We start from the raw sequence: 27,826 nt of genomic DNA on the forward strand, positions 1-27,826 counted from the left end.
TTTAAGTTCCTACATGTAAGCTCTTTTTATCTCATTTTATCCATACTATTTAAGTCAAAATCTCTCACTTATCACATGTTTAATAAAAGAAAGATAAATATTTCCACTTAACCTCTCACAGCACAGTTAGTTTTATTGACAATGAAATTAGATGAAGAAAGAATAAGGACTAGATACTTCAAATCAATGTGATCTCTTGTTTTGTTTGAAATGCGACTAAGAACAAATTGTGGCATCCATCTTATAACATAGCAACTGATAATACACAACCTTGGCAAATTAGGTTTCTGATATGAGAAATTTTAATACATTGAACTTTACAGTTCCTTTATCACTAAGAGGGTGGTTACAGTCCCTAGCCATGTATAATGTACTAATAATATACATGTACATGTAGTTGAATCCTCTGAACACTGGATTAAACATATGGCATTCCATCGTAACTTAGGGTTAGATTGATCAGTGACAAGTGGCAAGATATGTATGTATATAACATTACATGTCTTGAAAAAACTGCCGATTGAGGTTTTGAATGTGAACATAATTTGCTCCATGGTGCAGCCAACCGTTCTTTTCCATTTGATAAATTATCAAGTCATCTATCTGAACAAAGCTAATGCATTAATCAAATGTCTCTGAAATATCTTTGAAAACATTCATCATCCTTGCAATAGTTGCAGATAACTTTGTACACTTCAATCAAGAGCCTTGGGAATCGACTAGAAAAGTAGTCGTTGAATCCTTCCGGAACAGGTCCTACTAGTTCCTGATAAGCCAGCAAGAAAGAAATTATCAGTCATGCATGTTCTAGGAGGATTATAACATATTAACAAAGATGCATTTTGCATTTTGACTTCTCATATGAAAAGCTTCATATGATTGATTTCAATGAACTTTCATTAAGATAATTTATAAGCTTAATCATAGTCAAGCCCAATCAAACGAAAGCACAACTATAAAGAAATTAATCACTAATTAAATCAACCAAGGCCAGGATGCCTACAAAAACTAGCACTGTTGCACTTCCCAAATCACCACAGATGATAACATCAACTATGACCACTACCACTAATTAATTATGATTATAGCAACCAATTATCAGCATTACTGTCTTCATCATGTAGAGTCAAGAAGGTTGATGTATTTGTGTAAGATTCAAATTGTTTTACATATATTGTTGATTGATTATGTTTTTAACTGTTTAAATTGATAACAACCATTATGATAAAACACAGGAGTTCATAGATGTGTCTGGTAAAATAAAAGCGTGTACACTAACGGTTTCGGTTGCAAACTAATCTGAAGGGCATGGTTTAGAAATTGGAGAAAATTTTCTAGTAATTGATTGTTGTTTAGAAAAATAGAAAACATTTGGATATTGCAACGTAAACTCATTACTGAAGTATTTAAAATACTAAAATATACAAAAGATGTTCAGGAGCCTGCTTGGCATAATAGATATTGGGAATACATTTGGAAAATTAAGTTTACCACGACTTTGAGCAGGAGAAGCTACAATATTTTAACTTCTGCTCAACTTGAAAACTTAATAATAGTCAATTCTTGCTAATAAAAAACATTGGACTGTTAAACATGATTGTGTATAATTCGACCTTTAATTAACTCAACAGGTTCACATGTTTCATGTTTTAACTTACTTAGACAAGCCTAATCCTCTACCAGAGAAAAATAGAAAGAAAATTGCAAAAATGCTAGTCCAAGAAGAAACCTGGATTTCTAGAGGCAATTCCCTGAAATGATTTAGCTTGTTTCTCAAGACCCTCAACAAGTCTCGAACACTGTCAAATTTATATCGCCTGTAACGACCAATGTTAGCAAGGAAAGCTAGTTCCATCTTTTCATCCCATTTTGCACCTAAAGCCACTGGAGCAACGTTCTCTAATGCCTTCAAAAGATCAGAATCAGTCTCTCTATCTTCAAGTTCCACCCTGTCACTAACGTCACGAAGAAATGAAAGTCTCATCTCAGAACTCCAAAATAGAGGATGGTGCAATACTTCAATCGCCTTTGGCCTGACAATTAAATGAAATAATTTCTTTAGTGAAAATGTCATACATCTAACCAGACAGAATATCAACAGATGACCAGATTTCCAAAAGAATAAAATGCAGCATATCAATCACTACATATTAATATTAACATCAAGTTGATTTGAACTTAGAAACATTATAGGAATAGTCTCAATTGACTAGCAAACTAAACAACAATGTTTGACGTGCGAATCCGTCTTTTATGCTACATATCAATCAAGTCATGTCAAAATGCAACTATTAAGGAAGGTATGAGAGAATATAATTCCAATCTCCTAAGCACCGCGTTGGAAATCTTCAAACACAAGTTCACATATGGGAAATGTTAGTCTGCAGTGAAAATAAGTGTTTGGCTCTTTAATTTTCAAACCATGCCATCCTCAAAAGCGATTCATATCCTAAAAGCACTTTTTCGGTTAAGATACCCCAAACATAAATCATGTTACATTCAACTTAATTTTAACTAAAATCAATTTTACAAAATCAATTCATTGAAAGTAAATTCTCGTCACGCAAAACCAAACACATTAAAAGTTACATTTAATGAAAATGACATGCTCCTACCTTAGATTGGGGTCAGGATCTAATAAACAAGAAATAAGATCTTCAGCTTCAGGAAGGAACTCCACTAAGAAAAGATCTTTTTGATTTTTCACAATATTGACATCACGCTCAAGACGTTCTCCAAATGGATGTCTCCCTGCCGTCATACAGAAAAAGAGCACACAACCTAAGCTAAACAAATCTACAGCTCGTGTTTGACGTCCCTGAACAAGCTGCTCTGGCGCTTGCCAACCCGAACTGCCACAGCCTGCAATTAAGTCATTAAACCTTATTGTAAGAGTAAGATTAATGAACTAGTTAAGCTACATAGATTAACATGTAGGATTAGACTAAGACAATAATTGTATGTTTTAATTAGCATATTTAAGCGTTCAGAAAAACATGCAGCATTTATGGCTAGATAGCTATTTTTGTGTAAAATCAAGCAGTATACAAGTGTGCTAAAGCATACCACTCAAATTGGAAAATGAGGGGAAATGTATGAAAAAAAAATCGTTGAACTTGAATGATACCTGTAGATATAGATCACCAAAATGATATAGGGATAGACTTATATCATACTAGACAGTAGACATACTCGACTTATATCATACTTTGACCGGTTCTCAAAATATAAATGATTTACAATTATATATTTATATATACCGGTTTATGCAGTTTAACTATTAACCGACTAGTTCAACCAATGACCCACAGACCAAATACCTCAATCGAGTCAACAACCATTCCGAGTTCCAATCCGAGTTTTATAACATAGCTAATTAGCAATAGTGACTGCTAAAACAACACAAACTTTAACTCACCAGTAGAACTATAGCCCAAAGAAGACATATCTTCAAGAAGTCGTTTGCTAATCCCCATATCAGAAAGCTTGGCACATAATGATCTTTCCTTGATTATCAAAACATTTTGGGGTTTCAAATCCCGATGTATTATTCCTAGTTCGTGCAAATGAACAAGCCCAGAAACCACGTCCCTGTGTTGCAATATAAAAGCAAAAGTCAACATGATGTCGACAAAAACTAAATAAATAGGTATAAATTAAACATGGGGAAAGTGGACATTCATGTTCTATCACCAAATCAAAACAACTATCAACCTCTTATATTTAGCTTAAATATAGGAGTCCTCGAAGGAAACAAAACAGGACCCTGTTTATTCCTCTTAACAATGCAATCTTTTTCACTCTCCTTCATTCTTTTGGCTACCATATTTTTTTATCTCCATTCATGCCATCCATGTATTTCTCTCATCCCCATGGATTCTCCAATTCTAAGGTAATGCCCAAAATATTCTAGTCAATTACTCTCTCTGTCTCACAATGAGTGTCATTTAAGACTTTTGCACACGTATTAAGAAATGTAATAATTAAAAGAAAGAGATAACTCATTTTATCAAACTATCCCCATCTTAACTATTTGTGAGTTTTTCACTATTATCAATGTAAAGTACTATAGTGCTATGTAAGTTGTGCACATAGTAATTATTGAAGGGTGGTATCGGAAAAAATAAGTAAAGTTGCATTGAAAATTGAGAATGAAGGGAATATCTCATTTTATCAAACTATCCCCATCTTAACTATTTGTGAGTTTTTCACTATTATCAATGTAAAGTACTATAGTGCTATGTAAGTTGTGCACATAGTAATTATTGAAGGGTGGTATCGGAAAAAATAAGTAAAATTGCATTGAAAATTGAGAATGAAGGGAGCATCTCATTCTCTTTATTGAAGTTGCTACCTTTTTTGTTAAAATGACACTCATTGTGAGACGTAGGGAGTATCTCATTCTCTTTATTGAAGTTGCTACCTTAGATTTTAGAATCCCTGTTTATCACCCATCCCTGTTATTTATAAAAATTGTGTCCCCTTAATTGCAGCATCGCTCCTACACATCAACCTTAACAAAGTACTCGTCTTAACCTATTACTGAACCATCATATACTACTTTTGCTTTTACTTCTAATGTCAAAACATTAAGGGATGCTAAACTCATTAGTTGCTACACTATTTATTGATGGGACTGTAACACTCATCCATACACGACGTATCTCACTAGTCTGCAAAGTTTTAGTGTTCCCTAAAGCATACAATACCAACTATACACAAAAAGTTTCAGAGGTCCAATAGCTTTCACTCAACATTTCTTTTGTCTTGGCTGAGAAAGAAAGGTTAAACAATTTTTCTTTTAAAATGTAATAAGTGTGACATCATAACCCCATATATTGCGTCCTGTAATAGTTCATCAAATCAAGTTGTTTTACTGACCTCATCAGCTTTAGCAATAGAGGAGATGGAAAACCATTTGTTTTCCAAAGACACTGCATATCATCCCTCTGTGTCTCTATTTGGGCCTGCTTAAAAAATTCAAAAGCTTGATCCTTGCCTAACAGTGAATTTTCTGACATATCTGAATAAATATTAATCAAATCATCCAAGTTGCATGTGCAACGCTCCAGAGCAAGGTAAACAAAATCGTGATCGTATTCGACGCCATACCATCGGACAATATTTGGATGAAAGTCAGAAGCAATGAGATTTTTTATTTCTTTATGAGCTACATCATGATGAGCCTGAACAAGGCGTTTGACAGCAACTGCCCGACCTTCATATATCCCCTCAAGGACAATGGTACCATTACTTCCCTTTGCAATTTCTTTATTTGATACATGAAGTTTACCAATCCTGCGTCCATTATCTTTATTATAGTGCAACCGTGCTTCATTTTCTGCTTCCATATGTAGTCGTATATTCTCCTCAATTGAAGACAGATGAGTGACATTATTTTTTCCTGACTTACGTGCTCTCTTTTTCTTAGAAGGTGAGCTTTTCAAATCGGAATCACTGATTTTGACCTTTGTTGCAACTTTGTTTGTAGATCGATTTTGGTACAATATCAAAAGAAAGGCTACAGATAATATAACTAATAAAGACATGGACAATTCAATCACCCTGTTCAGATCAACTTCCCTTGGTGCAGCGATCTCCATAAGAGGCTGAGGGAGCACAGCAGCATTATCATTACTATCATAGAAGCTGATTTTTGGCTGCAAAGAATTTGCCACAGGCACAGGCAAAGGAAGCATCATATTACCATCATGACTAGGGAAGAATCTATCACTACTAGGTTGTGATGGTAGCATCAGATTTGAAGCTGGCATTGGGAGTATGCCGTTTTCTTGATAAGCACCAACATCAGATAATTTTTCAAAGTTAGCAGGTTCAAACAGAAAATTCTTTCGCTGGCGATAGACTTCTTTGAGTTTTCTGTCAGGACATGCATACGGCATAGCGAAATCCAAGCCACTGTCAACACCAGAAGCATACTCACCTTCTGCATCAAGAAAAGCCGTCAAGGTAGGATTTTCATTATGTCGGCAAAATAATACAGCCTCAAATTCAGCTACTGACATAGTCCACAACACTATTCCTGAACCAGGACCGACAGACTGTAAAAAGTAATCAGTCCTAACTATCTGGAGCAAGAACTCTGGTAAATTCAGCTTTGCCGGATCAGCAAGCTCATTATTAGTTGCATGTAAGGAATCAGTAACACCCTGCCCGTCCCTGTCCCCACTCCACACTGAAGTAGTAGAAGCATTATGAAAATCAGCAGCACCATAGCTTCTAAGTAGCTTTCCAGTTTTAGCATCCACTTCAAATACAGTGCTCTTTTTGGATCCAAGTATAACCGCTCCATCTTTTGACACAATAGGTGTAAAAGCAACATAATCAGCAACAGATTCCTTGAGTTTCTGCAGGCACACAAGAAAGAAAAAACCAAAACCAATCTCAAATCAATCATCAAAACAAATTGATCATACATTGAAGAGAAATCAAAATAACAGACCTTACAAGTATGTTGAAGGACTCGTAGGACTCATCACTCAACTCAGTAATTGCAATTGATGAGTTACAAACAGGAAATAACATAACTCCATGATTATAACTTTGATGTGTGTGTATTTGATTCACAATGTAGAGAGTCAAAATTGATTTTCATAGCTTTAAAATTTAACTTTAGCCAAATCTGTATGTTTGGTTTTCCTCTAACTGTTTGGATAAACAGCTTAATTAAGTACTTATAACATAAGCATTTATTATATAAGTGCTTATGTATAAACTATTTCTATAACAAAAGATAAATTAAAGTCAAACTGTTGTTTATGTAAACAATAACCAGTTTTCGTATAAGCTATACCATGCTTTCATAAACTACAATTGAGAGTTTTTCATAAACTATCATGGGGAGCTTACGAAAATAAAGATGAAAATAGCTTATTGAATTGTCATAAACCCTTTCTTGAACTCTCTCAAACAGTTTCACAAATGTTTATCACAGTAGATAAACTCAACTAAGCCCATCTATTTGACTATAAAAAATATATCAAAAAAGGTTATTTTTTTGCTAATAAACTATAACCTGTTTTCATAAGCCATATTTGAGAGCTTTGCACTTCCAATTTTTGCATTAAAAAAACCTATAATTGAAATCCTTTCATAAACTATCATAGAGAGTATATGAAAATAAGCTGAAAACAGTTTTTGCACATATCATAAATTGCTTCCATAAGCTCTCTAAAAGAGTCTCAAAACTACTTACGCCAATAAATCAACTCAAATAACTCGATCCAAACATACCTTAAATCCTAAATGTACATTTGACTATAAAAGATTTAAAAAAAAAAAAGTTATCCTTTTTTAGGTTGAGAAAACCTTGCAAAGTTATACATAATAAAAAACAAGTAAACATCAAACAATTCACTTAAAACTCAAAATTAACTAAATCATCAGAAGAAAAAAAAAAACAAAGTCAAGTAAAAATTAAAATAAAATAAAAAACATACACTGAAACTGACAATACCGTTTTACCAAAGTGTGTATCGTGAAAGATCAATTCCCAGTCATCTCCACATTCGATGATTCCAGATGAAGGAGTTTTAAGAGATGCTTGAAAGGAATGGTAGATTGGCGATCCAGTTGAAAAAGACCAAATTACCCTCCCAGAAGAACTTTCAACAAGATAAATAGTACCGTCTAGGGCAGCGACGAGTGCCGTAGCGGGTTTTGTGTCCAACGGATTAGGAACAAGTGACGATGAGAAAGCGTTTCCGTTTTGAAGAAGGGAAAGTTGTGATTGTGAGAATGATACATCAACGATGCAGCTGAAGAAAATGAAGAACAAGAAGAAGAAGAAGATTGAAACGCAGAGTTTCATGTTATGCGCTGTTTGGAATTGGAAATTAAATTAGAAGCATTTTTTTTTCTGGTGTGATGATGTCTTAATGCGGGGTTGTTTATTACGGTTGTTTAATGTGTAAGGAATGCATATTCACGCGTTAAATATATTTTCTTACCCCAAATTTTTATTTTTTACCGTGGTCCTTGTAGGCGTGGTTGGATTGCTATAAGTTTTTGTATTATTTATTGGTCAATGATTTCAAAATGGAATTCATTTTTCACAATTTTGTTTTTGGCATGAATTGATTTCTTACATTTTAATGGATATTGACCACTGGAATGATTTTTTTGTTTGACTAACCATTTTAATAAAATAGACTAATACAAGTCATATTATTTAATTTTATGAATATTTTTCTCCTTCAAGACAACATCCATTAAAAAGTATGTTAGTGGTCACTACTAAAAGTTTTATTTCCCATATAATTTAATTATAATTAGAATGTTTACATTTAAATTAATCTAACAAAAATTAGAAATTGATAAATATAAAATGTATAAAGGTGAATATTATTAGATGGGTTGGATTTTTTTTCTAAAATCACTTAGGTTGAATTTCAAATTTATTTTAAAAAAACTAAATTAAACTTGCATTTATAAATTTTATTGCTTATTTATTTTCTATTAGTATCAAATATTATATTAAATTTTTATTTATAATTAATTTTTAATATTATTATTATTATGTATAATTCAAACAAAATTAATCTATCTTATAATGCAATATTAATTTCTAATATATTATATATAAAATTTTGTTTTAAATTTGTTATATTAATGTATTTTTATAATATTATTATTAAAATAATATATTATAAATTATAATATAAATAAATTAAATTTAGATCATATTATTTAAAATTTGATTTTTTTTGAATTTTCATTCAAATCAAACTAAATCACAAATATTTTAATCAAATATATTTTTCTTCTGAAATTAATCTAAATCACGTCACGAACACTATTCATATTGTAATACATTAGTCATAATCTAAGAGCATAGTAATTGTTTGGTATATAAAAACATAATAATAATAATAATAATAAACATAGCAATTCTTAAGAAAGTATCTATAATATCTTAATCTCAAAATTTGCCACATGTACCAAATTACCTATACATCTTTTTCTTTGATCACATCATCACACATCAATGTTTCCTCACTTTTCTCTTTCTTTCCGTACCTTCCCTTCTCAATCTCATCTTTCACTTTTCTTTCTCTAATTCAAGATGATTATTTCTCCTAATACTTAAGTTGTATTTTAAGAGAAATAATGAATAATTATAGAATGATTGTCTAATGAAAAATTTATAATACACTTATTTACATCTAAAATATTTAAGTTGTTAAACAATCTCCAATGAAATTAAAGGTGAATTGATAGTTAATTAATAAAATAAAATATCGATTGAATTAAAAACATTAGACCACTGAACTAGGCGATTCTCTCTCAATTTTTAAGAATTTCACGAGAATTGTATAGATGTCAATACTAGTTAACATCTTGTGAAATAGATAAACTATGATCTTCATTTCTTAGTTTGTAACTTTTGACAACTAACTCGATTACTACATATGATACAACAAAAGAAAAGTGGGACAGGTGTGGTTTTTATGTTGTGAAATGAAAGAAAAGCAACGTCAAATATTGGATGCCACATACATGAATAAATTGTCACATTTTAACACACTATCCATAAGTTTAGCTGATAGACGACTCTCATAGTTAGATTTTGTAGCCCACAATCAATTATCAATAGAATAACATGTTTTATCATTTTAGTCTATAAATATATTTTGTATAACTTAAAAATACACAATTAATTAAACAAATTATTTTTTACTCACAATTTTATATTTTTGTTCAGTTTTTTTTTAAAATTTATTACTAATTATGATTTATTGTATCAATCGTGCACATGACAAATATTTGAGCTCATTAATTAGTTAAAATGTAACTCTTCACATCTTAATTCATTAAAAGAACAACGTAAATGTGTTTAATTGCATTTAATTTAATTGCATTTAAAAAATAGATAAATAATATTTATATTTACATTTAATTTAAGTTAATTGCATTTAAAAAAGGTAAAATAAATACTTTTAAATTAACATAAATTTTGTATAATTAATTAGATGAAAATAGAAAATAATATATTGTTCTTAAATCATATATTAAATAAATATCGATATTACTAAGTTGAACGTGGTAGATCGCTTAATTAATATCATAAACAAGAAGTTTTTGTAGTCAGTTAAACTCTCACTCAAAAAAAAAAGTTATATTTTGATAATTTCATTTAATTTTTAATAACATTCTATAATAACTTTTACATATATTAAATAATAATGTCTACCTTAATATGACAATTTGTGTGCATATATACAAGTATTTTGATAGTACTTGCTTTCAAATAAATCCTTCATACTTCTAATCCCATCTCATAAACATTTTAATATTTTCTCCAAAATATATGCACAACCACATTTATTTAGTGAGATATCATAAAATTTATATGTTTTTTTGAATAAAGGTGAAATTAAAGACACCAAAAAAAGAAAAAAAATTTAAACAATTCACTTTCTAAATGTTCAAAAGATATATATAAATAAAATGAGATCTAATTGGTAAAGAGACGAAACTCATATAGTTAGAAACTATTTGCAGCTAGTGTCAAACTTAAATAACCAATCTAAATACTCGTTATCTTATCTCAAGGTGCGAGAAAAATATATCAACAAATGACGAGAGTATATATCTAAAATATTTTACTCTATTTTTGTGATAAATTAAAATATTTTATAATAGCACTACATAATAATCAAAACTCTTATCTAAAACTAAAAAATCACAACTCTATTTATTTATTTCTGGTACAGAATCAAAACTATATAAAATTGACCATTCCTTTATTATCAGACCGTATATAATTTTGGTGTCACACCGGAGTACTATTTATTTATTTAGTCTAAGAATTATCTTAAGATAATACTTAGAAAAGTAATTTCTATTCAAATTTGTGTCGTATTTGCCCCTATAGCTCAGTGGTAGAGCGTCAGTCTTGTAAACTGAAGGTCTGTAGTTCGATCCTGCATGGGGGCATTTTTTTTTTCTTTCTATTTTCAAATTTTTTGTATACAAACAATTAAAATTATTATTTGAAAATCCACCACTAAATCTTCTAAAAAAATCTCCTAAATTTAGAAGAAACACTTTTATTATTTTCGTGACATTTTTGCACCTTAAGATAATAGCCACAAGAGGAATGTTGACCAAGCAGTGAGTGCTATGGCTGAAGCACTATATGTCCATAATAGAATAACTGAACACTCTTCATTTCCTACATCAAACAGTTGAGCCATAGTACCTACATATTATATCATTAAATTGTAAAGTTAGGAACAACAATATAATCTAATATATATTATAGTTCTAAATTATAGTTGCAATTACGCTACAAATCTACATATCGCAGTAAAATGCAGACAAATAAGATGATGCTAACGAAATAACAAAGTAATGTACTTAAATTAAATCAACATATGTATCAATGGAATCTTATAATCACTTACTAATATTCATTGCTGGTGGCATTGCATACTGCATCACCAGAGTGTACTGAAACAAAGGATCCACCGGAAGTAAACCGAAATTCGCCGCGGCTTTGACAATAAACAATCCAATAAAAGGTAGTACAAAAAACCTAGTTATGATGATGCTGATTAGTGTCAATGGTTTTACACTTGATGATTTCAAGCCTGCAATTTCATTACAATGTTAACAGAACCAATTTCATTAGTAAAATTATGGTCAAGAAGCAAAATAACTATAGCATATAGTTTTTTTTTATATATATATATACCTTGAGTGAGATTACCACCAAGCAAGAGTGTGATGCAAGGAATTGTTCCATTCCTGCAAAAACATTAAGTTTAACCAAATAACTTTATTGTTAGAAAAACTATTTTGTCTCTGTCTTATCATGTGCGTCAAATGGATCTTAAATAGACGATGAAAAACTAATTGAATTTTATGAAGGGAACATACCCTAGTAATTGAAGAGTGTCTTGGATTACTTTAAATGGAGCATTGTCTCCAATTATTAGATTCCTTAACCATGAAACCGCGCCGAAAAGGAATCCGAAAAACTGACCATGGAATTTGGAAGATGTGAATGTCAAATTTGAAACAAATGAAGATGAAAGGAAGCCATAAAGAAAGAAAAAAGGAACTCACAGTTGCAATTGCTGGTGGTGACATTAGTTCTTGCAGAAGATGTTTTAGAACTTCTATCATTCTATGCATAAATGATTGTTTCTCATTCTTTAATACATTAGACTCAACTTTGTCATAAATCTGAAAATCCAAATTCAAATTCAAATCCACATTCGTTTTCATAATAATCTAATAATAGTCGAGGACGTCTGATACAAATATCTACTAACAACTAACATTTGTCTGTAAAAAATAAATAACGAAATAAGGTCTTACAATTTGACTTTCAGAGTCTCCAATATAACTCAAAGGTGGCACTTTGGTCGACGTGTTTTTATTGTCTTTTCCCTTTAAAAGAGGAGTTTCTACATTTCCATCAAGGTCTTTGTTTGGTGAATTTATGATCTCCGAAGCCTCAAGTTCCTTAAATCTCAATGAACTGCTTCTTAAAGTTTGAAGAGTATAGGTCCAAATGAAAATACCACCAAGCTACAATGGAAGAAAAAACAATATAATAAGATAAACTACATTACATGCTATAATATCATGTAAGAAAAATGTTGAATTTTGAATTGAATGTCTTACTGCCATAGAGAAAGAAGCATATGAGAGTGCATTACTGCGACAAACATCATGTGCACCAAATGGACCTCCTTTTTGATCACATATTGCAGGGATAATTACAATAGGTAGGTTACCTAAGTTTCCTGATTAAAGAATATATTATGAAATCAGATATTTTTTTAGATATAGTTTTTCATATAGTAGTAACTTTGATGCTAGGATATGATACCTGATGAACATGAAGCAATGATTAGACCTTTCACTTTCAAATTAGGCCTTAGTAATTTCACTAGTATCCATCCAAGAATCCCTCCAATTAAGAAGGTCAGTCCAACATTAACAGGCATAAACCACCTGTATAAATAAATATGTAAACAAATTACGAAATATCAGTTCAGTGGTAATAGTTTGATTTTATAATCTCACGAAGTTTAAAGTTTCATCTGAAATAGTTGTAAAACAAATTATTAGTTAACATTAACATAAAAAAATTATTGTTCAGTGGTAATAATTTGACTTTATAGCTTAGGTAACATCTTAATAGACTTTTCATGAACAAAAACAGTTCAAATAAAAAAAAATAACTAATGCAAAGAAGGGCACATAATCACACAAAGTTTATAAGATTGGAAAACTTAAAAGCCACAAGTACCATGATTTCATATCTTCAAGTGAAACAGACTTAGCAAAACTTGCAAACACAAGTGAAGGAGTGAACAGAATAAACACAACCTGCAAAACAAGTAAAAGAAAACAAAAAGTTACATTTAAATTAGAATGATGCTACAGAGTTTGTCCTGTTAACTATTTATTGTTCACATTGAACAAACAAATATATAAATTCATTAATATTGAATTTAGCTTGAAATTGAATCACTTACTTTGTTCAAGGATTTCCTAAAATCTGGTGAAAGAAGATTATTGAAATAACTAGTTGCCATAAAAGCTCCCAATGCACTAATAAGAAGCACTTGAATAACTGGCATAGAAGCCACTTCCAAAAGTTCTACAAAAGTCATCTTTCTTTTGATTTTTTCTTGAGCTTCAGCTGAATAATATCACTTCTTCTTCTGAATCTGAATGATTTTCTTTCAATTTATTTCTGTAGAATTGATGAGTTGGAAAGAGAAGCATCATTATTAGCAAGCACTGTGATATAGGGTCAGAAACCAATGCCTGTGTACCCCTCAATCCTAATATTTGGTGACAATTGTGACATCATATGACATATATAATACATGTGTGTACCAATGCATTTAACCCAACAATCAAATTAAAGTACATATTGCCATAAACTATGTAGCCTTAAATCAATATATTCACAGTCAAATTAATTTGAAAATTGCCATAAATTATGTCGAAAATTGAACCGAATTGATTTTTAATTTGAAAAAATAATTGAATTGATTTTAATATATTCACAATCAAATTAACCTAGTTCTTTAAATCAATGAATCAGTTTATTACTTTGAATTGAACCGAATTGATTTTAATTTAGTTTTACATGTTTTTATGCATAAATATTTTAATATTTAAAAATCGATTTAGTTAAAAAACTAATTTTAAAATAAAGTATTATTTTTAATTTAATTCGGTTCGGTTTAATTCTCGAAACCAATCCAATTTTTTGAATATTTTTTTGGCCACAAGTTGCACGAGTTTGTTAAGTGGGGGTTTGACAGCATGAAAAATAACAGGTTCAGAGTTGACAGCTTGAAAAGTATTTTCCCAATTCACAAATCTAGGGTTTATTTTGTCCATAAGAAGAGTTAACAGAAAATACAAGATGAAATTGTGATGGCTAAAAATTGTTTGAAACATCTTCCACGTGATTGAATCATATCATAATCACTTCTCAGATCCCACCTCCCCCAAATTGAGGAACCATTCATTCCATAACTTACGTGGAGTATATCGTTTTGCCACTTTTTATGATTATCACATTGGTATACAACAAGTCAAAATTAACCAACCTAGCTTTTTTTTCTTTCTTTTTACAAAAACCTTGCTAAATTTTAAATTCATTAAGAAAATTATAAATAATATATAAAATGAGAGTTAGTAATTATTCGAAGAAATTAGTGATTCACGATCATAAGTAATTATTAATAGATATAAAGTTAGTAATTATTCAGCATGAAAATTATAAAAAGTATAAAGTTAGTAATTATTCAGCATGAAAATCAGCCAATAATTTTTTTAATAGATATTTCTTTGGTACAATTTTTTATAGATATTTTATTTATAAATATATATGATCCATTTTCATGGAATATATAAATCACAATATTTAAATGATTTTCCAATTTTATTGTATAAGAAATTAAAAATAGAGATATTTTCTTTTATATGAATTGTACGCAAAAATAAATCGAATTACACATTAAAAAATCTAGTTGATTATATTTAATCTATAAAATCTCATTAAAAATTTAAATTTATGATCAATAAATTAAATAATTGAAAAAGTAAAATTAAATGAATGGTATTTTATAGATACTATCATTAAATATGAAATAAATGGTTGATTTTTGCATTTATTTTAATTTAAGAATATAAGTTAATTTTATTTATATTTCATTAATTATGAAATAAATCTAGTTAATTTTATTTATATTTAAGACTAGAGATACAGCAGCCAACTCATTTATCTAAGACTCTCCAATGGTCTTAGACGCCACCATAACACTAATATTAAATTCTTTGAAGCTGTCCTCAAAATAATATGATAAAATCCATTATATTTTGTTTCATAGTTATTTTTTATAACATTGAATCGTTTACAAATTTGTTGTAAATTAAGTCAATATTAAATCAAATTTGTATTTGTTTGTTTGAATTCTGTTTGAAACATTTTGGGACAGATTTTGGTATGAATGTTTTAATTTCCAACAAGCATTTTTGGGATAGATAGTACATTTTGTCTGAAATATGTGCGAAGGTAACATTTTACGTGAAATATGATAACATTTTGGACCATGTTTTTTGTAAAGGAATTTGTGGACCATGTTATTTATAAAGGATGTTTTGGACCATGATATATACTTGTCTTTTTTTTTTTAACCCTTACAATTATTTCTGAAAGCCCTAAAAAAACAAAATAAGATGCATGAACAAAAAAAAAGAGAATAGAATGAAAGAAAAACACATTCCTATTACTACTATATGTTATTACAAAGGACCACTAAATAAAAGACAATAAATGAATAATGGAGTTGAAGAATGGAAATTAACCTGGGAATTAGAGGGTGTGTTTGAGCTACAAAAATAATTAATCTTCAAGAATCCAGTGATTTGTCTCAATGACTCAATCAATGTGCATGTATATATGTTCAATTATGTACTTTGACCAACGGCAACGTAGTCAATGATATAAAATTAATATTTTGAATTATCTATTTAATTATTATCTACTCATTTACACGATGGTTTATGTTCTATAATATCGTATTTGACATTAGAATACAACTCCTTTAAAGTGAGTTGTCCTCTTTAATTAATAAAATAAATAAATAAAATTTTAAATTATAAATTAAAAGTAAATATTATAATTAATAATGAATTTGTTATAATTATAATAATTCTTGATTTTTTTATTTTACATTTTATTTATTTTAGAAGATCTAAATATTTAATATAGTTTTTTTTGGCTGAATATGTAGTTTTATATATACTACTAGTATATAAATTATACTAATATGTTAATAATGTTATAATTTAAGCATTTATATGTTTTATATTTATGTTTCTTTGACTCAATATATGTATCAGTATATTATAAATATATATATTTTTGTTTTTTTAAAGTATATTAATATTATTACCTTATATATATATATATTCATTAATTAATATTATCATAAAGGAAATACTATATGTAAATAGAAGAAAAATAATAATAGTTTTATCAATTTTATATTATCAAGTATTTATGTATTCGTCATTATCAATTTACCGTAAATATAAAATAAAAGATATTAATTTATGTAGGGACAGATCCATAAAACTATTAAATGGACTGATATGAAAAGTTATCATATATATTATTTTCTTTATTTTATAATGAATGAGACATTTATTTATTTTACACACAAATTCATTAGAAAGTATAAAAATAATAAAATAAATTAATTAGATAATAGAATTAAAAACAAAATAATTAATATTGTATTAAATATTAATATTGACAATCATTTTGAGATATTATTTTTACAAATATGTCACTCATTGTGACATCAAAGAAGTAATTTATTTAGAAAATTTACCAAATATTAAATTATTATGGCAATCATATTTTAGATTATATTAAAATTAATTAAACTATATATGTATATATAAATAAAAAGAGGGAGGGACCAAGGTCATATCCATCCTCCCTAAATTCGTTGTTGCTTACGAATGATACACTTAGCATCAATTAAATAGTATAACTGTTAAAAAATAATTAATATTTAAAAGTTGAAAGTAAGAATCATTTTAAAACATTTTTTATACAGATATACTTTTCGTTATTAATTGTGAAAATACATTTTTGACTTACGATATGATAGATTCATGGATCCATATGTCTGCTTAACCAATTAATCAATTTAGTCAAATGTTATGTTTGACAATACTTTACAAACAAACTTATAATTTATGATATATATATAAATAGAAGAAAATGAACAATACTTTTACTAAATTTATATTATCAATTTAGTCTCACGCTCTGTTTGGTAAGGTTTAGAAACGAATTTATAGATTATAAGCTATATAATCTATTTGGTAACAGTAATTTATGAATTTATTTTAGTAAAATTTGACTAATTATTGGTTCATTGAGTGAAAAAAAATGTTAAAATTGATATATAATAGAATTATCAGAGCATAAAAAGAAAAAGAGTTGAAAACATCCCCACTGCTTTTCATTTTGAAAAAACATTCTATCCAAGGAATAGTTCCCAGCTTCTTGGACTACCTTAGCTAAGGTCCAGTCACATGGCCCTGTCCTTGTCCTAACTTTCATCCAATGTCTAATAGTGACGTTTAAGCCAACAATTTTTCAAACGTAGCTTTCTCCAGTAATGACTGCTTGTAATGTTGATTGTTTTTCAAGAAAAACAAGCATGAATGATAAAGTATTGGAAAACTATTTTATTTGTGTAGACAAAATCTTCTTCAATAGTGCTCGAATTCAAAGTCCATTTTTCGGATAATTTTTGTTAAATTTATTTTGTTTCGTGTAATTTGTGGACGAAACAAATTTTAACAAAAATTATCTCTGTTAAGTGAACTTTGAATTAGTAAGAATTCTTTTTCTTTAAGAAACTGAAGAGTTAACACGAAAAACTATATACAATTTATACAATTACATACAATTATACAATTACTGACTAATGAAGTCCTCAAATTAAAAATTAATTTGGATAAATTTCTCAACATAAAATACTTATGATAATTAAGAATTAATAAAACTTACAAGCTGTGAATATTTAAATAAACGGTCCTTATATAAGTTAAAGTTTACAACTTAATACAAAAATTTCCTTTAAATTCTAAGTAAACATTTTAAACTTTAAAGTTAGTCCAATCTAAATCTAAATCTAAACATGCAAAATGAATAGATTCAATGATCCAAAATCAATTTTAATCCATCAACAAACAACATTTTTTATTTATGAAATCTGATCTCAATTTTCATGCCTGATTAGTGCTCTCATTTTCTCAAAACCAAGACCAACAAAATTTGGTGGCCAATTAACCATTATTAAAAGAAACAGTTAATTCCAATAAGAAAAGTTCACTTTGTAAAACTTAAATCCAATAACCAAAGATAATCATATTTCAAGACCAACAAAAAAAGGTGAAAATGTGTGCTTAAATATTATCACTCAAATGATTTATTTTTATTTCCACACTCCAATTTCCTCTGAGATCCCTGCAGATTCATTTGAGTCTTTATCTGGTCGCAACTGTGCAGAAACACTGTCTATGGCGGAATTCAGTTGCGCTATTTTCTCGGTTAGCATCTTGCGAGTCCTCTATTTTAATCACAGCACACAAAATCAAAAAGAAATTTCAATATAGTAGTTTATGTCACAAAATGACAGGACAAGCTTATATAAAATGAGATAAATGCACTTCAATGAAAAATCATCAAACACACATTCCACACACATGTGCAGACCAACGTTGTATCACAGGAGCATGTCTCAACAGTCCCACACGGCCACACCACATTTCAAAATGTTTATATAGTTTTATTTTTATTCTAATATATTACAAAATTTATAAAGATTTCCTCCACTAGCTGCTAAATATAATTATCAGAGGTTAAATTCTCTTAATGCTATATTATAGCATACAACTAGATGTTACTAATAATATAAAGATTTAATTGCAAGAATAATGCTAGTAACACACTCTTTTCAACACACTTTCTTTGATTGGTTAAAATTCACATGGATCCCACCAAATTTATATGGGACCCACATAATTTAGTGGGGCCTATGTGAATTTTAACCAATCAAATGAAATGCGTTAGAAAATGTGTGCTAGAGTGTGTTCCTAGCACTCCTCTAATTGCAATTTTAGCCCCATAGATATTAGGATAGTGCGATTTTGGTCCTCCAGTTTCAATTGCGTGAATTGGTCCCCCAAGTTTTCCAATTGATTGAAATGAATGGATGTTCACTAATCTCTCTTTGATTCATAGTCCTTGCAATGTGAGGAAGCACCCGTTGTGCTTGTAGTCCTAATCCGGTCGTGATAGCTTGTGATGTTCACGTGTGATCTAATTGCCAGTGGAATGTGTGGTTTCTTTCTTTGACCATGTCATGCTAGATCAGGCGAGCACCGACTCAGACTGATGGCTCCTAAAGTTAATATTCAGACGCTTAATTTATAGATCAGTCTGATCTTAACAATTGTGATACTTAGGAGACCCTATTTGTGCAATTAGTATTTAAGGAACCAAAATTACACAATTGTGATAATCAAGAGTCTGGAAGTCTATATAGTCAGTGGCAGATAACGAAGTGTAGCAACTGACCCCCCAAAAATTGTTCCATAAACTCCAAGATTAATTTTTTTGGGAGGATGTGGTTAAAGTGAATTTTGTGTACTAACTGAAAGTGTTCCTCTATCAAACACATTCAATGATCATGGCTTTAAATTAAATAAAAGGTAAATGCATGTATAAATTCTGACCTCAAGAGCTTTTTCTTCATCATACATAAACTTTGGAAGTTTCCTCATGAAATCTTTACCGTCAGCTCCAGCTAGTGCCTCGCTTATCTAGATAGTTCATAACATACAAGTCAAAGAAATTATTCTTTTCTATCATATGAACTCATTTACCAAACTATAAAGTTAGAGCAACATAAAAAAAGCGGTTCCATCTACAAAAATATGCATTTCCTAAACTTGAAAAATGGTTCAAAAAGTAGTATCCAATAAAAGCAGTAATGAAGTTCTTTAAAAAAAGAAGTATATGAACAGATAGCAAGCTCAAACTGTGAAATCAAACCTTACAAAGCATTTTTCTTTTTGAAAACCAACATATGAATGTGACGATTCGTCCTTTAGATAAAGAAGAAGAAAATGACAAGTATTATGAAGTTCAATGCAAATATGTTAATAGAAAATTAATAAATCACATTAAAATTTGATGTATGTGAACACAATAAAAGGACAAATCTTAGAACTTTGTACGAGTAAAGTGATACGATTAATATAGAAAGTCATAAGTAAATGATGTGTTAAGATTAGATTCACGTCGGATTATAGCAAAACTGAACTCTTGAAAAAAGTATAGGAAAATGAAGTGCATTTTTCACATGACTAAATCTAGCAGAAAATAGTCCATATCATGCGTAACGAGACACCTATAAAAGGAGAAAGGTTAAAAATGGAAAATACTGGTTCTGCAAACATACCTTAGGTGCATAAACACATCCCAATGCTCCAACAATTAAACTCCCCAATACAAATCCACCAACAAAAATACTTCCACTACTTGGCCTTCCACCATCCCTACTGTTCTAGCAAGAGATTAAAAACACTACAAAGTTAACATGATTCCAAAAGGTAAACCAAGCTTTTAACAAGATATTATGTTTCTTATACCAAAATTCTAAGGGGCAAGGGACTCTGGTAATCCAAAGTCTACTCAAGGAAAAAGTAAAGTTTGCCTAATAATTGTTCTAGTCAGGGTTCAAACTCGGTTAATCCCGATCAATTCATCCTTGACTGAAGCTCATTAATCACCGATACAATTGAACAAGAAAAAAATGAAACAATAAAAAAGATAATTTGAGGATCATTTTGTTGATGCCCCACCATATTTTGATGCTTTACACAAAATAGTAATGTAAATGAACCACAAAGACATGTCATAATCCTACCTTGCACGAACTATAACCGACGAGTTGCGTGATCCTTTAGCTCTAACAGAGGAACCAGGAAAGTGTTGAGTGGAGTTGATTTTCAAGAAGCATTTATCAACCGGCTTCAACAAGGAACCTAACATCAAATAATTTGAATATCAAATTTCCCCAAAAATAACAGAAAAAAAAAAAAGCAATGAATATGTTAAACAAAATGACATTCACAAATTCAGTAGCAAAGATCAATCCAAATTCCAAATATTTTTTTTATTCCCATTAATTTATCTCCAAAAATGTAAAAAAAATAATCCACTAAAAATTTAACATCATGTTATGATGTCATAATTAGCAATGTGACTCACACTATAACACAGATCCACAAAATAAGATGAAAGTAATCACCTGAGAGAAAATGAGTCTGTGGATTATTCGGCATAGCGATGGAGCTTGATAGAGCTTCCATTTCTTCAGACCAAAACTTCGTAAACTTTTGTTTCCTCGGAGAAAACAATGAGAAAGAGGTTAAAAGAAGAAAATGTTGGTGTTTTTCTGTTTTAATTAACCTTCGATTTTGTGTTGTTTCATTATTAACGATAACGACCGTTAACGTGCATCTGGTTCGAGTTGGGCTCGTTCCTTGGGCTTCGTTATCTTTACGCACTTATTGCTACCTACACCCCCTATTTTTTTGCTATCCACCCCCTGAGATCAATTAAGACTAACAATGGATATAAGATTTTAATATTTTTACTAATTGAAGACAAATTAAAATTGGTGACAGTTTTTATTACGACAGTTCAAGAAATACACAGAATTTTATTTATATATAAGCTTTTTGTTTTCCTTTCTTTCTTCACAAGGAACCCAATTACGAAATTTGAAAGCTTTAAATTAAATTCTGAGAACCCATTTTTCATTTTTCTTTTGTGATTTGTGGTTGTTTTAAAGTTTTAATCTTTTTCATCCATGTTCAAAAGGGTGTTTTTTTCTATGTTCACTTCATGGCTATTGCATGGAGATTTTTCAATGGCTGCAACTGAAAGTGATAGTTACAATAGTTCAAGAAAACTTGATGAGACACCAACATGGGCTGTTGCTTCTGTTTGCACTGTTTTCATTTTGATATCCATAGCTCTTGAGAAGAGTCTTCACAAATTGGGAATGGTATGCAATTAACTGTTGAAACTGAAAACATCAAAAACTATTTTTTTTTTTTTGGTGTTGTTGTAATTATTAACATTAATTCTATGTTTGTAAGTTTCTCAATGAAGTTAAACTTACTTTCCATGTGGATTTTAACTTCATAGCATTAAATTTCAAATTTGATATAAAAAAAAAGGAATTTAATTTCAAATTTAAGTTTTCTGTTGCCTTGACATATTATGACAGTAATTGATAATATTTTAATTGAAATAATTATTAGAGTATCTTTGTTTTTGTTTTTGTTTTTGTTTTTTACTATAACTATTATTATCATTATTATTAAATTTTAGATAAAATATTTATTTACAAGTTGAATTTTTCTTTTAGTGGTTAGGAAGAAGGCAAAAGAAGGCTTTGCTTGAAGCTTTGGAAAAAATCAAGGCTGGTAAATATTATAACTATTTTTGGAATACAAAGAAACTTTACTTTTTTGTGATAAAAAAATAACTATTCTTTCTATTTTGTGTGTATGTTATTTGTTTATTTTGCAGAGTTGATGATTTTAGGATTCATTTCACTGTTATTGACTTTTGGGCAGAATTACATTGTAAGAATATGTATTCTTGAAGAAGTTGCAAACAAAATGTTGCCATGTCCACATAAATATAGTAATATAAGTGATGACAAGAAATCAAGTAGTGAAGTGGTAAATGTTAGGAAACTTGTGTCTTATGAAGGTAGATTTTTAGCTGCTGATACTCCCTCCTTTAAATGCAGCAGGAAGGTAATTAACCATCTTTTTCTCTATTTTAGTAATATATTTTAAGTATTGTTTACTCATAAAAGTATGTAAATGATAATAGTATATTGATTTATCATAGTTATTTGAGAACTTGTTATAGGGGCATGAACCTCTTTTATCTATCAATGGATTGCACCAGTTACACATCTTCATATTCTTCCTAGCTGTCTTTCATGTGCTTTATAGTGCTATCACAATGCTTCTTGGGAGACTTAAGGTTTGCTTCATCCTTTATATTTGTTTAGATAAAGAATTTAGTTAAGCGCTTATAGCATAAGTACTTATATGTAAACTATTTCTATAATAAAAAATGAAATAAGTCATACTGTTTTCGAATAAATTATAACTTGTTTTCATAAATTATCCTAAAAAACATATGAAAATAAGTTAAAAAACAAATTATAAACATGTTATATATAAAATGTTTTTGTAAACTCTCTCACATAGTATCACAAGTGCTTGTACTAGTAGATAAGCTTAAATCATCAAATCCTAACAAGTCCATAGTGGTGAGATATATAATGGATGAAGAGTTTTCTTTCTATAGATACGTGGATGGAAGGAATGGGAGGAAGAGACTTCAACTCATGGTAATCAATTTGCCAATGGTAAATGTTGGAAGCATGTGCTTTCCAATTCATTTTCTAGTGTAAAAAATTAGTATATTTTCAGTTTTACTAGTATGTTTTATCTTTGAATTTGAAATAATTACATGAAACTTCATCATGCCTATGTTGACTATTTAGTAGTACTATTTTATGTGTGTAGATGCTGCAAAATTTAGGCTCACACATGAAACATCATTTGTAAGAGCTCATACCAGTTTTTGGACAAGGATTGCTATCTCCTTCTATATTGTGAGTCTCATCTTACTAATCTGTTTTTTTATTTTATCTTTTAATTTTTTACTTATTTGAGGCTAAGATTTGATTTTATCAAAGCATCATGGACATGTTACAAATAATGTTTCATAAAAAAAACAGAAAAATGGTACTTATTTGTTCTAATTTCCAATTTCAGGGTTGTTTCTTTAGACAATTTTATAGGTCTGTTCGTAGGGTTGATTACCAAACTTTGCGCAATGGATTTATCAGTGTAAGTAATTGTACAATCCTCATTGTACAAAATACTATCTTTACTAAATTTCTATTGTGAATATGGTTTTATATATTAGTTGCGGTCATGGTTGCGTTGCAATTTTTGATATTACGGAACAAATGTAGTTGTAGATACCTCTAAAACTTTTATGTTGCGGTCGTAGTTGCAATTGTGGACTATAATTCAAATTATTATCTACTTCTTTTTCTGACAGTTAAATTATGTATAGGTCCATCTAGCTCCTGGAAGTAAATTTAATTTCCAAAAGTATATCAAAAGATCATTAGAAGATGACTTCAAAGTAGTTGTGGGAGTAAGGTAACATTTTTTCTGTCACAATGGATTTGCATATCAGCATCATATAATGTATAGTTTTTCATAATATATTTGAAAAAAATGCTCAATTTTGGATCATTATGTTTTTACAGTCCTGTTCTCTGGGCATCAGCGGTAGTTTTTCTGCTCCTAAACATTGATGGTGAGAAACTATATTCTTAATTGAGTTCTATGGAATTTATTAATTCAGCAATTGAAAATTTTAATTAAATTAAAAATGACAGTTGGTTAATCCTATATAATTTTCAGGTTGGCGTACTCCGTTATGGGCATTCTTAATTCCAATTATTGTAAGTATATTATGTTATCCGTAAAAAATGACACTATTCAGATAAACAATTTAATTAGGCACATTATTTGGTATAAACATTTATGATATAACCGTTTATATACAAACTATTTTTATAATTAATCAAATTTTTTCATATAAATTATAAACTATTTTCAGAAGCTATGTTGAGAAGCTTGTGCATGTAACTTCATCTACAAGTTCTTCTGAATAGTCTCACAAGTGCTTATATCCAGCAATTCCTACAAGCCATTTAATTTGTTGCAGATAATTTTGGCTGTTGGAACAAAACTTCAAGTAATATTAGCAAGGATGGCTCTTGAAATAACAGAAACACATGCAATTATTCAAGGAATGCCTCTTGTTCAAGGATCAGACAAATACTTTTGGTTAGATCAACCTCAGTTAGTTCTTCATCTTATCCATTTTGCTTTGTTTCAGGTATTATTAATTCAATTTTTTTCCTTTTACCACAATATCAAACAAAACACAAAATGTACAGCTACTAAAATATATTTATTATATTAAACTTATAAGTTATAAACTAACTAGCTAATTGATTTTCTTATACTTGCAGAATGCATTCCAAATAACATATATATTGTGGACATGGGTAATGATTCTTAATTACACTTTAATCTTAAATTATTTTTGCTTTCCATATAGTTTTGAATAATGAAATAATAATTTATTTATTTGCAGTATACTTTTGGGCTGGAAAATTGTTTCCGTTTGGGCTACAAACTTGCCGTTATAAAAGTTGCTTGCGGGTAATTTGTAGTCTAAAATTTTCTTGCAATAATATATTATAATATATGATTTGTTTAAAGAATAATTTTGTGTATTTCACCAAAAAGGGTAATGCATTTCATACTTTAAGCTTTCTAATGGGTTTGCAGGGTTGTGATGCTATGTCTCTGCAGCTATATTACCCTTCCATTATATGCTCTTGTGACTCAGGTACATGTTTTTTATTCCTTAATTGAGGTTTTTATTGGGTGGCATGAACTTAACAAAAAAGTAACATCTAATAAATTATGTTCCAATTAAATTTCTACTTTTTATTCGAACTTATTTTTTACTACATTTTCAAAAATAATACTAACAAGACATTTTTTAACACACGTTTTTCAATACACTTTTTGATTGGTTAAAATTCACACGAGTTCCATAAATTCATATGTTACTCACATGATATAGTGAGATCTATGTGAATTTCTACCGATCAAAAAAAGTATTTTAAAAAGTGTGTTAAAGAAAGTATTGTTAGCAGTAGTCTCATTTTCAATTAATGATGTGAAACTACATTTTATTCTCCGACTTTGATAATTTAGATCATAAACATCATACTAGAAACTTTGTTCCAACCTTTTTTTTCTTAATTTCATTGATAAGATGTAAATATATTCTTCTCAAATTAATCCGAATTAACAATGTGACATCATAAAATTATAATTTCACATTCGATAAATATGACACATCAAAAAATAAATAAATATCAAAATAGATTATACAAAAGTTAAAATAGAAGGATAAAAAAGTGTATCTAAAATGTTATATTTGAACATTAATGTATAGTATCACACTATTTGTACTTGCATGATATGAATTAACATATGAAATTGGTCTAATTGACCACAAAAAATTGCAAACAATGCATAGATGGGTTCAAGGATGAAGAGGTCAATATTTGATGAACAAACATCAAAAGCATTAATGAAATGGCACATGACTGTGAAAAAGAAGCATGTAGGAGAAGTAGTCAAACTTGGAAAGTCAACCATTGATGGTAGCAACATTGGATCAACATTGCAATCCCCTGGACCAGCACTACACCGTTTCAAAACTACTGGACATTCAACTCGCTCTTCAACTTTTGAGGATCAAGATGAATATGAATCTGATAATGAATTGGAAAAAACTAAATTGATTCTAAGAGTTGATCAACTAGCAGAAGAAGATCATAGGCATCATAGTGAGGGAGAAGCTAATAATGAAGATGAGTTCACTTTTCTCAAGCATACTACTATTCAAAGTTGAGTTTAATTAATAATTGGTGTAAATATATATATGTTTTACACAAAATATCTAACAGCTAATTTATATACTTTTGCTAAAATATATAGTGAAATATTATTAAATGTTCATTTAAAATTATTTATAGTGTTTGTGATGTAACTAAAATGTGATTGAATGTCTACTCATAACAAAATGTGATTGTTAGGTGTTATATTGCTAACATAATTATAGTGATGTTTTTCATGTTAATGTTAGATGAGTTTTTTTATTGCTTGTATTTGCATAAACAAAGTTACATGTGATATATTTTATATAGAAAATATATCTTCTTCTTATATAAAATTTTATTATTTTCTAAATTGTTATTCATCATTTTATATATAGAGTTAAATTGTAATGTAAAAACATATCAAATTATCAAAATATGAACTAAATTCTATATAGAAGTACAAATTATATATTCTAATTATATATTATTTTAAATTTTGAATATAAATCTAATACAAATTTCTAAAAATATTTAAGTATATTATTTTCCACAAACGTTTGCATTACATGCTTGGCAAAGACTCAATTCGTTAGAGTATTTCAAATGATCCAATCCATTCTGAATTCGTTAGGCGAAATTCACTAAAGCCACCTCCCTTTTATCTATATCTAACTCTAATAGTCAACTAAAATATAAATCATTCATTTTCATTCTTTCAAGTTGTTGAAGATGAAAATATGAATTTATTTGAATATTTGATGAAATTTGCATTATATTGAAAATGATAATTAATTTTGTTTAAAAAATTTAATGAATTTTTGTAAAAAAAATGATAACATTGTCGACATTTTAAAACATAAAAGATCAAATTGTCACTTAAAATTAAAATAAATGACCAAATCGAAAAAAAAAAGATAAATTACTAAAACGTTAACTGGAATTAAGTTAAGAGACCGCAAATACTATATATATCAAATCTTAACTTTTAATTTGTGTGAATAGATTAAGTCGTGTTTAATTTCAATTTTGGAGAGGTTAAAATTAATTATGGAATTGCAAAATCATTTTTAATATATTTGAATGATGTCGAATAGAATTGATTCTAATTTAAAGTTATGATTTGCAACTTTTGAATCCAAACAGAT

At 29.0% G+C, this 27,826-nt stretch overlaps 4 protein-coding genes and 1 non-coding gene across 6 annotated transcripts; 2 read left to right on the plus strand and 3 right to left on the minus strand.

Moving 5' to 3' along the window:
* Positions 1-147: 147 nt before the first annotated feature.
* LOC101502515 (serine/threonine-protein kinase/endoribonuclease IRE1a) lies at positions 148-7,917 on the minus strand. The gene is made up of 6 exons (XM_004512226.4): positions 7,478-7,917; positions 4,882-6,368; positions 3,419-3,591; positions 2,616-2,862; positions 1,730-2,033; positions 148-766 (listed from the first exon to the last, which is right to left on the minus strand). Exons 1-6 carry the CDS (start codon positions 7,829-7,831, stop codon positions 626-628), a joined length of 2,706 nt encoding a protein of 901 aa, XP_004512283.1. The 5' UTR covers positions 7,832-7,917; the 3' UTR covers positions 148-625.
* A 2,970-nt stretch (positions 7,918-10,887) lies between these two features.
* Positions 10,888-10,959, plus strand: TRNAT-UGU (transfer RNA threonine (anticodon UGU)). The gene has a single exon. It is a non-coding gene; the product is annotated as a tRNA-Thr (tRNA).
* A 49-nt stretch (positions 10,960-11,008) lies between these two features.
* On the minus strand, positions 11,009-15,966 carry LOC101502821 (protein PIN-LIKES 7-like). Of its 2 annotated transcripts, XM_073364173.1 has the most exons (11): positions 15,871-15,966; positions 13,518-13,738; positions 13,289-13,368; positions 12,866-12,990; positions 12,658-12,779; positions 12,349-12,561; positions 12,094-12,213; positions 11,905-12,005; positions 11,720-11,772; positions 11,430-11,615; positions 11,009-11,224 (listed from the first exon to the last, which is right to left on the minus strand). In XM_073364173.1, the coding sequence occupies exons 2-11, from the start codon at positions 13,653-13,655 to the stop codon at positions 11,100-11,102; spliced, it is 1,263 nt and encodes a 420-aa protein (XP_073220274.1). In that variant the 5' UTR covers positions 13,656-13,738; positions 15,871-15,966; the 3' UTR covers positions 11,009-11,099. The 2 variants fall into 2 exon arrangements, with proteins under 2 accessions (XP_073220274.1, XP_004512284.1); XM_004512227.4 differs by lacking the exon at positions 15,871-15,966 and having other exon boundaries at positions 13,518-13,802.
* Positions 15,967-18,402: 2,436 nt separating this feature from the next.
* Positions 18,403-21,566, minus strand: LOC101503146 (uncharacterized). The gene is made up of 5 exons (XM_004512228.4): positions 21,408-21,566; positions 21,024-21,141; positions 20,556-20,655; positions 19,828-19,914; positions 18,403-18,659 (listed from the first exon to the last, which is right to left on the minus strand). The coding sequence occupies exons 1-5, from the start codon at positions 21,466-21,468 to the stop codon at positions 18,525-18,527; spliced, it is 501 nt and encodes a 166-aa protein (XP_004512285.1). The 5' UTR covers positions 21,469-21,566; the 3' UTR covers positions 18,403-18,524.
* A 257-nt stretch (positions 21,567-21,823) lies between these two features.
* LOC101494654 (MLO-like protein 9) lies at positions 21,824-26,821 on the plus strand. The gene is made up of 15 exons (XM_073364557.1): positions 21,824-22,169; positions 22,536-22,593; positions 22,700-22,932; positions 23,051-23,167; positions 23,498-23,558; positions 23,719-23,807; positions 23,971-24,045; positions 24,278-24,366; positions 24,477-24,526; positions 24,634-24,674; positions 24,941-25,114; positions 25,251-25,286; positions 25,376-25,443; positions 25,573-25,633; positions 26,336-26,821. The coding sequence occupies exons 1-15, from the start codon at positions 21,972-21,974 to the stop codon at positions 26,711-26,713; spliced, it is 1,728 nt and encodes a 575-aa protein (XP_073220658.1). The 5' UTR covers positions 21,824-21,971; the 3' UTR covers positions 26,714-26,821.
* Positions 26,822-27,826: the final 1,005 nt, after the last annotated feature.

Source organism: Cicer arietinum, chromosome 8 (assembly GCF_000331145.2).
Source record: "Cicer arietinum cultivar CDC Frontier isolate Library 1 chromosome 8, Cicar.CDCFrontier_v2.0, whole genome shotgun sequence".
NCBI classification, from domain to species: Eukaryota; Viridiplantae; Streptophyta; class Magnoliopsida; order Fabales; family Fabaceae; genus Cicer; species Cicer arietinum.